We start from the raw sequence: 16,078 nt of genomic DNA, 5'->3' as shown, positions 1-16,078 counted from the left end.
TGCAGATCCTATACAGAGAAAGCATAATGCTCTGAGAACAGTAGACAGTAGAGTAGGCCTTTCTGCAGAAACAACAAGTGCCTTGGTGCGCTCACCCCCGCTTTCACTTTGACTCCCTGCATTTCTACGTTGTGATAAAAACTGTCAGTCAGACAGTGAATTTTGGTTTACTAAATTAGCATAATGCGGTAACAATTATCATTTCAATTCTACCTCAAATCTGCTCACTGCAGACGTTATAATGCAGACCCAAGCAGCAGCACAGCCTTGAAAGACGCACACTTTGAATTTGATCAGAGCGGCTCTGGTTCTTCACTGACGCTAACTTGATGTGATTGGCTAGAAGAACATTCAATCAAATTAACAGACCTGTGTCTCTCTGTGTGCGTTATGGTAGGTACGGTTCCAACTCTTTACGGGAGCGTTTATTTCCATATTTTACTTTCGTTTTAATCTGACAAAAAGTGTTGGGGATAGAATCGTGTTCCAGCAAAAGTGCATACGTTATAACACCCACATGCCCCACGCTTGCTACGCCCCTGCAGGGCTGCACTGGGACAAAACATCGGTCAGGCCCACTCACTAATATGCAATCCTGACAGTAGTCTACCCTTAAATATGTGTCTTAAACAAAGTGCCATGGAGCAGTGCAAGTGAACAAGACAGCCTTGGCTACTCGCTCGCTCTCTCTGGCTCATTGGTGGTCAGAGGGGGCTGGAGTAGGCTACACAATATCAAACACAGAGAGTAGGCTACACAATATCAAACACAGAGAAGACTCAGAGGTGGCTGGAGTAGGCTACACAATATCAAACACAGAGAAGACTCAGAGGTGGCTGGAGTAGGCTACACAATATCAAACACAGAGAAACTCATTGGTGGTCAGAGGGGGCTGGAGTAGGCTACACAATATCAAACACAGAGAAGACTCAGAGGTGGCTGGAGTAGGCTACACAATATCAAACACAGAGAAGACTCAGAGGTGGCTGGAGTAGGCTACACAATATCAAACACAGAGAAGACTGAGAGGTGGCTGGAGTAGGCTACACAATATCAAACACAGAGAAGACTCAGAGGGGGCTGGAGTAGGCTACACAATATCAAACACAGAGAAACTCATTGGTGGTCCGAGGTGGCTGGAGTAGGCTACACAATATCAAATACAAGCACTTGTGAAAGAGAAGACTCCGTAGACGAACATACCACCCCCCCCCCTCCATGAGTAGCCTAATCGATAATTGTGATTACATTTTGTACCAAAATAATTGTGATTATGATTTTTGCCATAATCGAACAGCCCTACTTAACCACTATGCTACCACCCAGATGTGCGCGTGTCCAGTTACTGTGATGTATCCATTGTATCCGTGTGTAATGTTAGTGTGTGTGTGTGTATCCGTGTGTAATGTTAGTGTGTGTGTGTGTGTATCCATGTGTAATGTTAGTGTGTGTGTGTATCCGTGTGTAATGTTAGTGTGTGTGTGTGTGTATCCGTGTGTAATGTTAGTGTGTGTGTGTGTGTCCGTGTGTAATGTTAGTGTGTGCGTGTGTATCCGTGTGTAAAGTTAGCGTGTGTGATCTGTGTGTAATGTTAGTGTGTGTGATCTGTGTATGTTGGTCCTTCTCTCCAGTGTAAGATCAGGAGATCCCAGGAAAAGGAGTGTGTTTGGCTAAAATGAGTTCCTGTGAAGAAGAAGACCATGACTCTGTTCCTCAGGGGTAAGACAACAGCATCATCATCATCATCATCATAATCTTAATAATACCAAGTATCTGTTTGTGTATTTGTTCATTTGTGTAGTTAGTGCATCTTTTCAGCCCAACATCAAGACACCATAAATGTGGTTATTAGTAATAAGCAAACTATAGACATGATGAGTGACTTTCATACTGTATGTCTTTATTTGTTCCTGCCAAAGCAGAATGTAAACATGCAGCATCCATTATGAGTTAATGTAAACATGCAGCATCCATTATGAGTTAATGTAAACATGCAGCCCTCTCCATTATGAGTTAATGTAAACATGCAGCCCTCTCCATTATGAGTTAATGTAAACATGCAGCCCTCTCCATTATGAGTTAATGTAAACATGCAGCATCCATTATGAGTTAATATAAACATGCAGCATCCATTATGAGTTAATGTAAACATGCAGCCCTCTCCATTATGAGTTAATGTAAACATGCAGCCCTCTCCATTATGAGTTAATGTAAACATGCAGCATCCATTATGAGTTAATGTAAACATGCAGCATCCATTATGAGTTAATGTAAACATGCAGCCCTCTCCATTATGAGTTAATGTAAACATGCAGCATCCATTATGAGTTAATGTAAACATGCAGCATCCATTATGAGTTAATGTAAACATGCAGCCCTCTCCATTATGAGTTAATGTAAACATGCAGCATCCATTATGAGTTATAATGTAAACATGCAGCATCCATTATGAGTTAATGTAAACATGCAGCCCTCTCCATTATGAGTTAATGTAAACATGCAGCCCTCTCCATTATGAGTTAATGTAAACATGCAGCATCCATTATGAGTTAATGTAAACATGCAGCATCCATTATGAGTTAATGTAAACATGCAGCCCTCTCCATTATGAGTTAATGTAAACATGCAGCATCCATTATGAGTTAATGTAAACATGCAGCATCCATTATGAGTTAATGTAAACAAGCAGCCCTCTCCATTATGAGTTAATGTAAACATGCAGCATCCATTATGAGTTAATGTAAACATGCAGCATCCATTATGAGTTAATGTAAACATGCAGCATCCATTATGAGTTAATGTAAACATGCAACCCTCTCCATTATGAGTTAATGTAAACATGCAGCATCCATTATGAGTTAATGTAAACATGCAGCATCCATTATGAGTTAATGTAAACATGCAACCCTCTCCATTATGAGTTAATGTAAACATGCAACCCTCTCCATTATGAGTTAATGTAAACATGCAGCATCCATTATGAGTTAATGTAAACATGCAGCATCCATTATGAGTTGATGTAAACATGCAGCATCCATTAAGCCCGTCCTCAGTCGGTAGAGCATGAGACTCTTAATCTCAGGGTCGTGGGTTCGAGCCCCACGTTGGCTGTCTGCTTTTTGGGGCAGCCGTGGCCTACTGGTTAGCGCTTCGGACTTGTTACCGGAGGGTTGCCGGTTCGAACCCCGACCAGTAGGCATAGCAAGGCACCCTCACTGCTCCCCGAGTGCCGCTGTTGTTGCAGGCAGCTCACTGTGCCAGGATTAGTGTGTGCTTCACCTCACTGTGTTCACTGTGTGCTGAGTGTGTTTCACTAATTCATGGATTGGGATAATTGCAGAGACCAAATTTCGGGATCAAAAGAGTATAGGGTCATTCCACGTCAATTCAACCAGAGCCCACGCACTTAGGTCTCAAAGAATTCTGAAAAAATTACGAGGTGTACCTATGTTACCCAGGAGACTCACTGTGAAATGTATTTTATGTAAGATCAATACTTTCCAAGATACAGCCAGTTTTACGGGGGGAGGGGGGTGTCGATTTTGTTCGGCCTCTTTTTTTTGTCAAAGTTCACAAGCCCATAGAGCAAGAACTAAACCATGTAGGAGGCTCAAATTTTGCATGCTGGTACATGGAAAGTATTGATCTTACATAAAATATTATCATAGCGGCGGATGTCCTTCAAATTGTAAATGTATCACTGCTGTCTGGCACTTTTCCTAAGTCACTGAAAACAGCTGTTGTAAAGCCACTTCTCAAGAAGAATAACCTGGATGCCTCCATGCTAAATAATTACAGGCCCATATCCAATCATAGCTATGATATGAAATCAAATTATTTTGGATGATTTGTCCAAGTGGGAGCATATAGAGGTTGAATAATAGTGGCCCCAAGATCGACCCCTGGGGAACACCACAGGTCAAGGACGTTGGTGTTGAGGTACAGATTCCGATGGCAACAAAGAAGCTCCTTTCTTGTAGATATGATTTTAGCCAGCTGATAACTATGCCTGTAAATCCAACCCAGTGTTCTAGTCTGTGTAGTAAAATATTGTGATCAACAGTGTCAAATGCTGCACTAAGGTCCAGTAGCACTAAGACTGATGTTTTACCTGAATCTGTGTTGAGGCGTATGTCATTGGAAACTTTAATGAGAGCTGTTTCAGTGCTGTGATTTGCCCGAAAACCAGACTGAAAGTAATCAAAATACCCATTTGATGTTAGGAAGGTGGTTAATTGATTAAAGACTATTTTTTCAATAATCTTGCCAATAAAAGGTAGCAGATGACACACAAATTTACTTAGTTCTGTCACCAAACGACTATGGTCCTCTTGAATCTGTGTGTCAGTGTATAGAACAAATCAACACCTGGATGTCTCAAAATTGTCTTCAGCTGAACAAAGAAAAAACTGAAGTAATTATATTTGGTAAAAAGGAAGAAAGACTTAGGGTTGCCACTCTCCTTGACAAAAAAGGGTTGAAGGCAAAGGATACAGTTAAAAATCTTGGTGTATTAATTGACAGTGATCTAAATTTCAACAGCCACATGAAAGCGATAACTAAATCAGCTTTTTACCACCTCAAAAATATTGACAAACTCAGAGGGCTGAGTATGACTTATGTATATGAAAAACTCATTCATGCATTTATCTCCAGCAGGGTTGATTACTACAATGGACTGTTCACAGGCCTTCCTAAAAAGACTATTAAACAGCTTCAGGTGATACAAAATGCAGCAGCTAGGATTCTAACAAAAAATAAAAGAACTGACCACATTACTCCAATTCTTAAGTCCTTGCACTGGCTTCCTAGCCTAGAAATCTAGACGCACCCTAGCGGCGGCAAATTCATTTGCTCAGCCTGTACGTCTAGTAGCAAACCATAGGAATTTCTATTGGCTGACGCCGTGGACGTCATCCAATCACAGCGCTCTATTTTGTTAGAGAGTCTTAAGGTGGGCTTAACAGGATGACGACAGTCCTACGACGTTGAACAACAAGGAAGGTGGCTATGGCGAATGAAGAGCGGTTGTTTGAATTGGCGTTGGCGTCAACTTTGGAGGAGTTGGACTTGTGCTTTTCTTTGAAAGTTGAGCAACACAATGCACTTAAGTCATTCCTTTTGAAGAAGGATGTATTTGCCGTTTTGCCGACCGGATACGGATATGGTCGTAGCGCTGGCCTATTGCATGCCTAGGCAGTTTGAAAGACAATTCTCTGCCCGCCCCTTGGATTAAGCGAGGTGAAAGGGGCGATTCCAGACTATACATTTCAAGGATATTGGATGGCCCGCCAGGCTACTGGCTTCCAGTAAGTCACAAAATTGACTGTAAAGCACTATTGCTTGTTTATAAATCAGTAAATGGAGCAGGACCTAAATACTTGTCAGACATGCTTCAGCAGTACACACCTTCTCGTCCTCTCAGGTCCCAGGTGAAAAACCTGCTAGTAAAACCTACTGTTAGAACTAAACATGGTGAAGCAGCTTTTAGCTGGAACCAACTTTCGGATGACATCAAAAAGGCCCCAACTGTAGCCAGTTTTAAATCTAGACTTAAGACCAAACTGTTCTCAGATGCTTTCTGCTAACTGTGCCGAGTAACAAATTCTGAATCTGCCTTGATAATTATTCTACTTTGTCTTTTATTACTTTTTTTTACTACTTTTGCCTTTGTTTTGCTTACTAATTATTCTTTAATTTTAAATGATTTTACCTTGTTTTATGTTTTCTTTTTATTATGATCTTTACCTTTTAACTATTCTTTGACTATATTGCCCTTCTATGCTTTTATTTGTTTTTATTGTTTGGTTTGTTTATGTAAAGCACATTGAATGACCTCTGTGTATGAAATGCGCTATATAATTAAACTTGACTTGACTTGACTTGACTGACTACATAAATAGGAATAGTATGTAGCAAAATCGTCATGTTTGGTCTGGATGATCGTGCATGGTCATAACTGTCCCTCAAAGTTGATCACAATTTTATTGGAGATTTTGGCTGGGCTCTATTTAGGCCTTCAGAAGACATATTTGTACTCAACATAGGCTCTTAATTTATGTTCCGTATTGAGATAAGTAGAAACACTCTCACAAAAAGCAATGAACAAAAAATAAATCCCTTCAGGGTCTGAACAGCTGAGCTCACAAGTCTGAAAAATCATTTTGGTTCTCATTTTCAGAGCACCCAAACACCTTGTGGGAATATACAAAGATTTTTTTCTTTTCTTTATTCTCCACGATCCCTTCTTTTTAAAAACACCAATTTGACTTGTCTTTTGCAAATCTTTCTTTTTTATTTTCCACCCTGAACATGGGCAAAATGCCCCATTGAGATCAATATGTTTTGTATAGTTACCACAGTGCCACCTGTGGTTGTATAGAGTAACCTGTGAGAGGTTTGTGAAGCATTTCATAATGGTACAGAAAGGTGTCAATTACACAAACACATATATCTAATTCAGTTGTGCATATATTGTGTTTTATGTTTTCTTTTTATTATGATCTTTACCTTTTGAATTATTCTTTGACTATATTGCCCTTCTATGCTTTTATTTGTTATTATTGTTTTGTTTTGTTTATGTAAAGCACATTGAATGACCTCTGTGTATGAAATGCGCTATATAAATAAACTTGACTTGACTTGACTTGACTTAACCACCCAAAACCCAGCTGTTCTAACATTAGCTTACCAGCTAAGGCTCTTAGGCTACATACCGGTACATGCTGCTAAGTGCTGATAAATTTGCCTGTTTAAAGAGTTTTAGTCTCCGCAATTGGCTTTGTTCTGAGCGGTCATTCGGCCGCATTTTGTGCTGCAACAATCTAGCTTGTTCCGATTCACATGCAAGTACAGAGGAGAGGAGCGGGTCTGTGTGTGCGTGTATGAGAGAAACACGGGACAAGGAGAAGCCGTGTCAATGCCACTGCATATAGGCCTAACTGTTAACTAATGAAAGAAGATCATGTCTACATGAAATAGTAACAAAATAGAAACATATAAGAATCATCAAGTGTTTACAAGGCTGGAAGTTCAACAAATATAGGCTTACTAATGTGATTGAAGTAGTTAAATAAAAAATATTTCATTCATATCAATCATGTTCAATCACCTAATACCATCATAACATAGGCCTGGGCTCCAGGAAAGAACAGTTTATCTAATATTGTGTTGGTCATACTATAGAATGATATATTGCTTGTCTTTCTTGAATAATACAGAAGATAACAAGTTAAAAAATAATCACATATCGCATTGCAATCGCATTACAATCATCAATACAGACATGTGGAGTTCACCTGAAACTTGATATTAAAGGTGCTTTACTTTGCATGAATTTGGTTGAACTTATGAGGTAGTGAATGTTGTAGTACCACCATGTTACCAGTAAGTGGCAGTATAAGACCCACACTTCTGATTATGGCGTGTTTGCATGTTTATGATCATTATCCCTCTCTCTCTCTCTCTCTCTCTCACTCTCTCTGTCTCTGTGTGTGTGTGTGTGTGTGTGTGTGTGTGTGTGAAATACAGCTCCACCCAGCAGAAGAGATCACCCTCTCCTGTACCGAGCTGTGTGTCCATGAAGAGTGACCGGTCCATGGATCCACCAGTCCGCTTTGGAGGAGGAGGTGTTCCTGCTGGTCAGAGGTAGGGCTGAACGATTAATTGCACTTGCGATAATATCGCGATATGATGAAACACGATTTTCTATCCGCAAAGGCTGCGATTACGCTTCGCAATATGTGACGTCACCAAAACGCATTTATACTTGCGCTTGCCGACGTGCCACCGACTCTGCACACCGTTGAAGAAACAAAAAACGTAAACAAGAGGAGCAGCTAACAGTGTCAAGAAAGGTCTGATCAGTAGAGCTACTTTGGTTAAAAATAAACCTCTTCAGTACCTTTTTGCCCGAACCTGCCATGTCCCTGGTTCTAGTTCCTAATTCGCCTGTGCTGCAGCTCTCGCTGGAAACTTTGTTAACTTGTCCAGCTGACAATTAAAACTTCACAACTGTTTAGGCTGCACAGCAGCCATTCACCTGTGCGCTGGGAACTTTGTTTACTGGAGTACAGTGACAGTGGGGGCATTTGCCATATCCAAGGGGGTTGGCGGCACAAATATTTCATGTCACAAATAATGAATTAATGCATAATGTAATCCGCGAGTAGTTGACACAGCTAACCACCAAAAACCCAGCTGTTCTAACATTAGCTTACCAGCTGAGGCTCTTAGGCTACATACCGGAAGCTTGGTATTAAAGGTGCTTTACTCTTCATGAAGCTGGTTGAACTTATGAGGTAGTGAATGTTGTAGTACCACCATGTTACCAGTAAGTGGCAGTATAAGACCCACACTTCTGATTATGGTGTGTTTGCATGTGTATGATAATTATCCCTCTCTCTCTCACTCTCTCTGTGTGTGTGTGTGTGTGTGTGTGTGTGTGTGTGTGTGTGTAATACAGCTCCACCCAGCAGAAGAGATCACCCTCTCCTGTACCGAGCTGTGTGTCCATGAAGAGTGACCGGTCCATGGATCCACCAGTCCGCTTTGGAGGAGGAGGTGTTCCTGCTGGTCAGAGGTGAGTATCAGTATCTGAGATTTCCACAGGAAATACAATCATCAAAACTCGTTTTCCACCCGGCGCAAAGTAGTGCTGGGCGGAATGACCAAAAATGTATATCACGGTATTTTTCAAAATTCAAAAACGGTTTCACGGTATATGACGGTATTTTTTTGTTCATGCATAATCAGAAGTTCACAGCATTTTCTACAGGTTGAGAGTGGTAATGCTAGTGGTAATGCAGGTTTGCATAAGAAATACTGTACATCTCATGATGAGTAGTTATTCACCATCATTTGCAAATTGGTAATGACGGTTAAAAGTGATTAGGGGAGAGGCGAGAGACACGTATGGAGCACAGCTGAAGACGCACGGTCATGAGATATAAGCAACTCCTGCAGGATAAATGTTTTTTTTATTCAGTCATTTGAGCAATATTAGGGTAAGTGTTGCTTTTTCCAGCCTATTTTTTCGGTAGTAACCCATTGTCAGTCAATAGTGAAAGTAACTGCATATAACTGTCTTGTCGTTGACTGACACCATGGTGAAGTTAGTTTCACTTTGCCAATGAGTTCAAATAACAGACGAGTGCAAATGCGTGAAGGCTATGCTAGGCTTTTAGTAAAGCATGGTTTAGTGGAATGACTATTCCATACGGTCTCGCAAGCAGCCTCCTTCAAATTCTTTGACATCGCGCTTTGCGCCATTAAAGGGAATGACAGATGTCATTCTCATTGGTTTAAATGATGTTACGCCCCAAACACACCCATGACTGATTAAAAAACCTAGGAACACCTTGTTGCGTCATGCGCTCGACGTTTGATAACGAAAACCCTCCCAATGTGGACTGGACATCCTACTAAATTAGAAAAAGCTTTTGACGAGTGACGAAGCGCTTTAGAATGGCATGATAAGGCCCATGGAGTTCACCTGAAGCTTGATATTAAAGGTGCTTTACTCTGCATGAAGCTGGTTGAACTTATCAGGTAGTGTATCGGCCTTTTCCTATTTTTTAAAGTTCCAAACTAAAGGCCGTGGGTGACGTGGATTCAGCTTCAAGTTTACGCACAAACACAAGTTTCCAAAAAGATGGTTCGGTTTATTCCAACGAAAAGGTCCAAAGGTTTTCTTTACATGAAGTTCCATCAAAGGTTTTCCATATCCATTATCCAAAATGCTTGCATTAAGTGTGGTAAAATCTTTTTATCTCGCTAACACCAGGCCACGCCGCCCGCCATTACTTTCCAACTAAATTAGAGCGGCGGGCGTGACCTGAATAGCTACACCTGTGCCTAGGTGGGCGTATTCAAATCACAGGTCGAAGTGAACTTAACAAAAAACAGAAATGGCCATGACAGGTAGTGAATGTTGTAGTACCACCATGTTACCAGTAAGTGGCAGTATAAGACCCACACTTCTGATTATGGCGTGTTTGCATGTTTATGATAATTATCCCTCTCTCTCTCTCTCTCTCACTCTCTCTGTCTCTGTGTGTGTGTGTGTGTGTGTGTGTGTGTGTGTGTGTGTGTGTGTGTGTGTGTGTGAAATACAGCTCCACCCAGCAGAAGAGATCACCCTCTCCTGTACCGAGCTGTGTGTCCATGAAGAGTGACCGGTCCATGGATCCACCAGTCCGCTTTGGAGGAGGAGGTGTTCCTGCTGGTCAGAGGTAGGGCTGAACGATTAATTGCACTTGCGAAAATATCGCGATATGATGAAACACGATTTTCTATCCGCAAAGGCTGCGATTACGCTTCGCAATATGTGACGTCACCAAAACGCATTTATACTTGCGCTTGCCGACGTGCCACCGACTCTGCACACCGTTGAAGAAACAAAAAACGTAAACAAGAGGAGCAGCTAACAGTGTCAAGAAAGGTCTGACCAGTAGAGCTACTTTGGTTAAAAATAAACCTCTTCAGTACCTTTTTGCCCGAACCTGCCATGTCCCTGGTTCTAGTTCCTAATTCGCCTGTGCTGCAGCTCTCGCTGGAAACTTTGTTAACTTGTCCAGCTGACAATTAAAACTTCACAACTGTTTAGGCTGCACAGCAGCCATTCACCTGTGCGCTGGGAACTTTGTTTACTGGAGTACAGTGACAGTGGGGGCATTTGCCATATCCAAGGGGGTTGGCGGCACAAATATTTCATGTCACAAATAATGAATTAATGCATAATGTAATCCGCGAGTAGTTGACGCAGCTAACCACCAAAAACCCAGCTGTTCTAACATTAGCTTACCAGCTGAGGCTCTTAGGCTACATACCGGAAGCTTGGTATTAAAGGTGCTTTACTCTTCATGAAGCTGGTTGAACTTATGAGGTAGTGAATGTTGTAGTACCACCATGTTACCAGTAAGTGGCAGTATAAGACCCACACTTCTGATTATGGTGTGTTTGCATGTGTATGATAATTATCCCTCTCTCTCTCTCACTCTCTCTGTGTGTGTGTGTGTGTGTGTGTGTGTGTGTGTGTGTGTGTGTGTGTGTGTAATACAGCTCCACCCAGCAGAAGAGATCACCCTCTCCTGTACCGAGCTGTGTGTCCATGAAGAGTGACCGGTCCATGGATCCACCAGTCCGCTTTGGAGGAGGAGGTGTTCCTGCTGGTCAGAGGTAGGGCTGAACGATTAATTGCACTTGCGATAATATCGCGATATGATGAAACACGATTTTCTATCCGCAAAGGCTGCGATTACGCTTCGCAATATGTGACGTCACCAAAACGCATTTATACTTGCGCTTGCCGACGTGCCACCGACTCTGCACACCGTTGAAGAAACAAAAAACGTAAACAAGAGGAGCAGCTAACAGTGTCAAGAAAGGTCTGATCAGTAGAGCTACTTTGGTTAAAAATAAACCTCTTCAGTACCTTTTGCTGGAACCTGCCAGACCCACACTTCTCATTATGGTGTGTTTGCATGTGTATGATGAAGCCTATTTTATGCTTCTGTGTCGACGCCGTACCCCCGCAGACCCTTCTGCGTCCCCCTCCGGCCGCTCCGCCGTAGCTCCACGTGCATCTCCAAAAAATAACTCGTAACTTCACGTCGAGGTGACGCAGACTGCAAGGACTGTGATTGGTCAACTCGTCCTGTGTGTTGATAGTCGGTGTTTCAAGCAGCCTACTGTGGGAAGTTAGCAACATGCTAGTTCACTGACATAAGCTTTGCAAATAAACTCAGACATGTTTTGGTTACAATGACGGGGTTATCCGTTTGTAAAGTGCCTATATGTCAGTAACGTTTTGAAATTAGCACTTCGCCAGCAAGCAGTACTTTGTGGGCAGTTGTGCTTATGTTTGCTTGCTACCATAACTTAAACTGGCTGGCAGACACCTCGCAAATAACCTCAGACTTATTTGCTGGTTACAGTAACTAGGCCAATGGATTTTACTGTGTCTATTTCTCTAAAAAATCTAAGCAATTAAGATTTAATATTTTGGCACGACAGTCTATGGGGTTTGCCATTCTGAGTACCGTTTCGGTCATACAGTCTGTGGTTTCGGTGGTGAGCGATGCAGACACAGGCGACACCGAGCTTTATGGTAGGGCTGGGCGATATATCGGTATTACGCCTACGACCGATATATTTTTGAAAACGATATGTAGTTGAGACAATATCGTTATACCAGTATTATGTCAAATAATGGGCCATTTTATCAAAGCCACTTGCTCTTCTGTGTTCAGACCATTCAGACAGCCGCAGCTCTGCTCAACTGCGCCCTTTGCGTGTGCACGTTCTCCCTCGCAGCTCTACAAACTTTCAAACATGACGGACACCGAGTCAGATTTTGTTTACCGTGATCAGAGGTTGGTGCTGATGCCTATTTCCGTCGGCACATCAACGGCTAGACCGAGAATTCTCGTTGTGAAATCAAAATTCCACTGGAGCTCCAAGCTGTTTTGTACACGCAGATTTAAGTTAGGCTACAACACTGTTTACAGCTCTTCGACTCACGGTAAAATGTCATTTTTGGTACATAGCCTAGCTAATTTAAATACACTGATGAATGCTTGCGTTTAGCGATATAGCAGATCTAAAGTCCTCAGGGAGACAACCTACACGCTGATTTTATTAAGAGGATATACACGCGGGGACTCGCGAGCAGTTAGGGGCATCATTTTTATGATTCCCGAAACCCCATTCAATCGTGCATAGGGATTTTTTCTTACGAACCGGAACGTGCAAAAATTGTAATGAACGCATACAAAATGACGGTAGCGTCTATCACACTCTTGGTGAGTGACTCAGTTACGTTGTTTAAGTAGCCTAATTGTTTTACTATTTTATTGTCATCGACATCCACACACCTACACAGGGCATCGTTATTAGGAAAACCGAACAGAGACCTTTTCCTCCCAGGATACAGAAAAACATGTACACACTTATTTTACAATTCCACAACTGAGACCCTTTTACCCTTTTGTCCAGACATTTGGCATGATATTGAGCTATTGGATGGATGATCATGTGTCATTGGTCAGATACATTTCAGTTTTCAGTAGTGGAGTTCAGGAGGGTTCCTGGTTGGAGAGAGGGGAGACTAGGGGGGTCATCTGGCAGGGTACCAGGAACCAACGGCCAGATGCCAGCAAGCTAACACACACACAGGGTACCAGGAACCAACGGCCAGATGCCAGCAAGCTAATACACACACAGGGTACCAGGAACCAACGGCCAAATGCCAGCAAGCAAATACACACACAGGGTACCAGGAACCAACGGCCAAATGCCAGCAAGCTAATACACACACAGGGTACCAGGAACCAACGGCCAAATGCCAGCAAGCTAATACACACACAGGGTACCAGGAACCAACGGCCAAATGCCAGCAAGCTAATACACACACAGGGTACCAGGAACCAACGGCCAAATGCCAGCAAGCTAACACACACACAGGGTACCAGGAACCAACGGCCAAATGCCAGCAAGCAAATACACACACAGGGTACCAGGAACCAACGGCCAAATGCCAGCAAGCAAATACACACACAAATTGACTACAAAGGGCATTCATTCTGCCTTTTGTCACTGTGGGAATTCCTATCCTGCCTCAGGTACGCAAAAAGGTTCCTGGCCTTACCATTTAAACCAGCAGCGCAACGTGGCTTATTCATCCTGAAAATGAGTTGTTGCCTGGGACTCGTTGTTAGGGCTGCTTACATCTCGTGACAGTGCGTCTTCACCGCTGTGCTTTATATGGGCTTTTTCCATAGACCAGGTTTCAGTGGCGTATTGATGTTTAGTCGGTTTGATTTTTACATCAAGTGCCAGGTTATTAATGGTCAGTGGTGTAATGATGTTTAGAGGGTGTAAAGTAGTGATTTTTAGATCAAGTGCCAGGTTTTTAATGGTCAGTGGTGTATTGATGTTTAGAGGGTGTAAAGTAGTGATTTTTAGATCAAGTGCCAGGTTTTTAATGGTCAGTGGTGTATTGATGTTTAGAGGGTGTAAAGTAGTGATTTTTAGATCAAGTGCCAGGTTTTTAATGGTCAGTGGTGTATTGATGTTTAGAGGGTGTAAAGTAGTGATTTTTAGATCATGTGCCAGACCACGCTTATGCTCGTTCATTGACACATCTATGGGCACAATGTTTGATGAAAGTATGTCGAAATATTCATCACAGACTTGGGTGTACAATATGAATAAGACTTGTGGCACGCTTTACGTCACGTTGCATGGGATCGTCCTATTAGATCGTCCTAGGTGTGTTTTGGGATGTAACATCCAATGAGTATACCAGTGAGAATGCCATCTTCTATTCCTTTTGTGTGCGTGTGTGTGCGTGTGCGTGTGCGTGTGCGTGTGTGTGTGTGTGTGTGTGTGTGTGTTGAACTCACCCTGCACTGAATATTGAATATTATAATATAAGTGAACACACACATACACACACACACACGAACACACCACATACATTGAACATACGTGTGTGTGTGTGTTCAATGTAGTCAAGTCAAAATATATTATCCCACATGGGGGAAATGAAGTTGCAGCTACATGTAGGTATCAAGACACACAACCAACGACACAACACACAAGATAATCAATAAGCCAAGCCTGGAGACAGCATTACAACACACAAGATAATCAATAAGCCAAGCCTGGAGACAGCATTACAACACACAAGATAATCAATAAGCCAAGCCTGGAGACAGCATTACAACACACAAGATAATCAATAGCAATGGAGACAGCATTACAACACACAAGATAATCAATAAGCCAAGCCTGGAGACAGTATTACAACACACAAGATAATCAATAAGCCAAGCCTGGAGACAGTATTACAACACACAAGATAATCAATAGCAATGGAGACAGCATTACAACACACAAGATAATCAATAGCAATGGAGACAGCATTACAACACACAAGATAATCAATAAGCCTGGAGACAGCATTACAACACACAAGATAATCAATAAGCCAAGCCTGGAGACAGCATTACAACACACAAGATAATCAATAAGCCAAGCCTGGAGACAGCATTACAACACACAAGATAATCAATAAGCCAAGCCTGGAGACAGCATTACAACACACAAGATAATCAATAGCAATGGAGACAGCATTACAACACACAAGATAATCAATAAGCCAAGCCTGGAGACAGTATTACAACACACAAGATAATCAATAAGCCAAGCCTGGAGACAGTATTACAACACACAAGATAATCAATAGCAATGGAGACAGCATTACAACACACAAGATAATCAATAGCAATGGAGACAGCATTACAACACACAAGATAATCAATAAGCCTGGAGACAGCATTACAACACACAAGATAATCAATAAGCCAAGCCTGGAGACAGTATTACAACACACAAGATAATCAATAGCAATGGAGACAGCATTACAACACACAAGATAATCAATAAGCCTGGAGACAGCATTACAACACACAAGATAATCAATAAGCCTGGAGACAGCATTACAACACACAAGATAATCAATAAGCCAAGCCTGGAGACAGTATTACAACACACAAGATAATCAATAACAATGGAGACAGTATTACAACACACAAGATAATCAATAGCAATGGAGACAGTATTACAACACACAAGATAATCAATAGCAATGGAGACAGTATTACAACACACAAGATAATCAATAGCAATGGAGACAGCATTACAACACACAAGATAATCAATAGCAATGGAGACAGCATTACAACACACAAGATAATCAATAAGCCAAGCCTGGAGACAGCATTACAACACACAAGATAATCAATAAGCCAAGCCTGGAGACAGCATTACAACACACAAGATAATCAATAAGCCAAGCCTGGAGACAGCATTACAACACACAAGATAATCAATAAGCCAAGCCTGGAGACAGCATTACAACACACAAGATAATCAATAGCAATGGAGACAGCATTACAACACACAAGATAATCAATAAGCCAAGCCTGGAGACAGCATTACAACACACAAGATAATCAATAAGCCAAGCCTGGAGACAGCATTACAACACACAAGATAATCAATAAGCCAAGCC

At 41.9% G+C, this 16,078-nt stretch overlaps 1 protein-coding gene across 5 annotated transcripts in view; it reads left to right on the top strand.

Moving 5' to 3' along the window:
- LOC143103452 (NACHT, LRR and PYD domains-containing protein 3-like) overlaps positions 1-16,078 on the top strand; it is a 46,143-nt gene that overhangs the window by 7,306 nt on the left and 22,759 nt on the right. For all 5 annotated transcript variants that reach the window (XM_076267242.1, XM_076267239.1, XM_076267240.1 and 2 more), the window contains 5 exons: positions 1,632-1,719; positions 7,531-7,647; positions 8,465-8,581; positions 10,116-10,232; positions 11,062-11,178. In XM_076267242.1, the coding sequence (XP_076123357.1) occupies positions 1,676-1,719; positions 7,531-7,647; positions 8,465-8,581; positions 10,116-10,232; positions 11,062-11,178 (512 nt within the window). In that variant the 5' untranslated portion in view covers positions 1,632-1,675. The remainder of the gene's footprint in view (positions 1-1,631; positions 1,720-7,530; positions 7,648-8,464; positions 8,582-10,115; positions 10,233-11,061; positions 11,179-16,078) is intronic.

Source organism: Alosa pseudoharengus, unplaced genomic scaffold (genome assembly GCF_046254945.1).
Source record: "Alosa pseudoharengus isolate Yale_2024_CS ecotype anadromous, Long Island Sound unplaced genomic scaffold, YU_APseudo_1.1 YU_APseudo_1.1_scf_42, whole genome shotgun sequence".
Taxonomy (NCBI): Eukaryota; Metazoa; Chordata; class Actinopteri; order Clupeiformes; family Clupeidae; genus Alosa; species Alosa pseudoharengus.
Note: the sequence above shows the minus strand (reverse complement) of the source record. Positions and strands in the feature narration are given on the sequence as shown.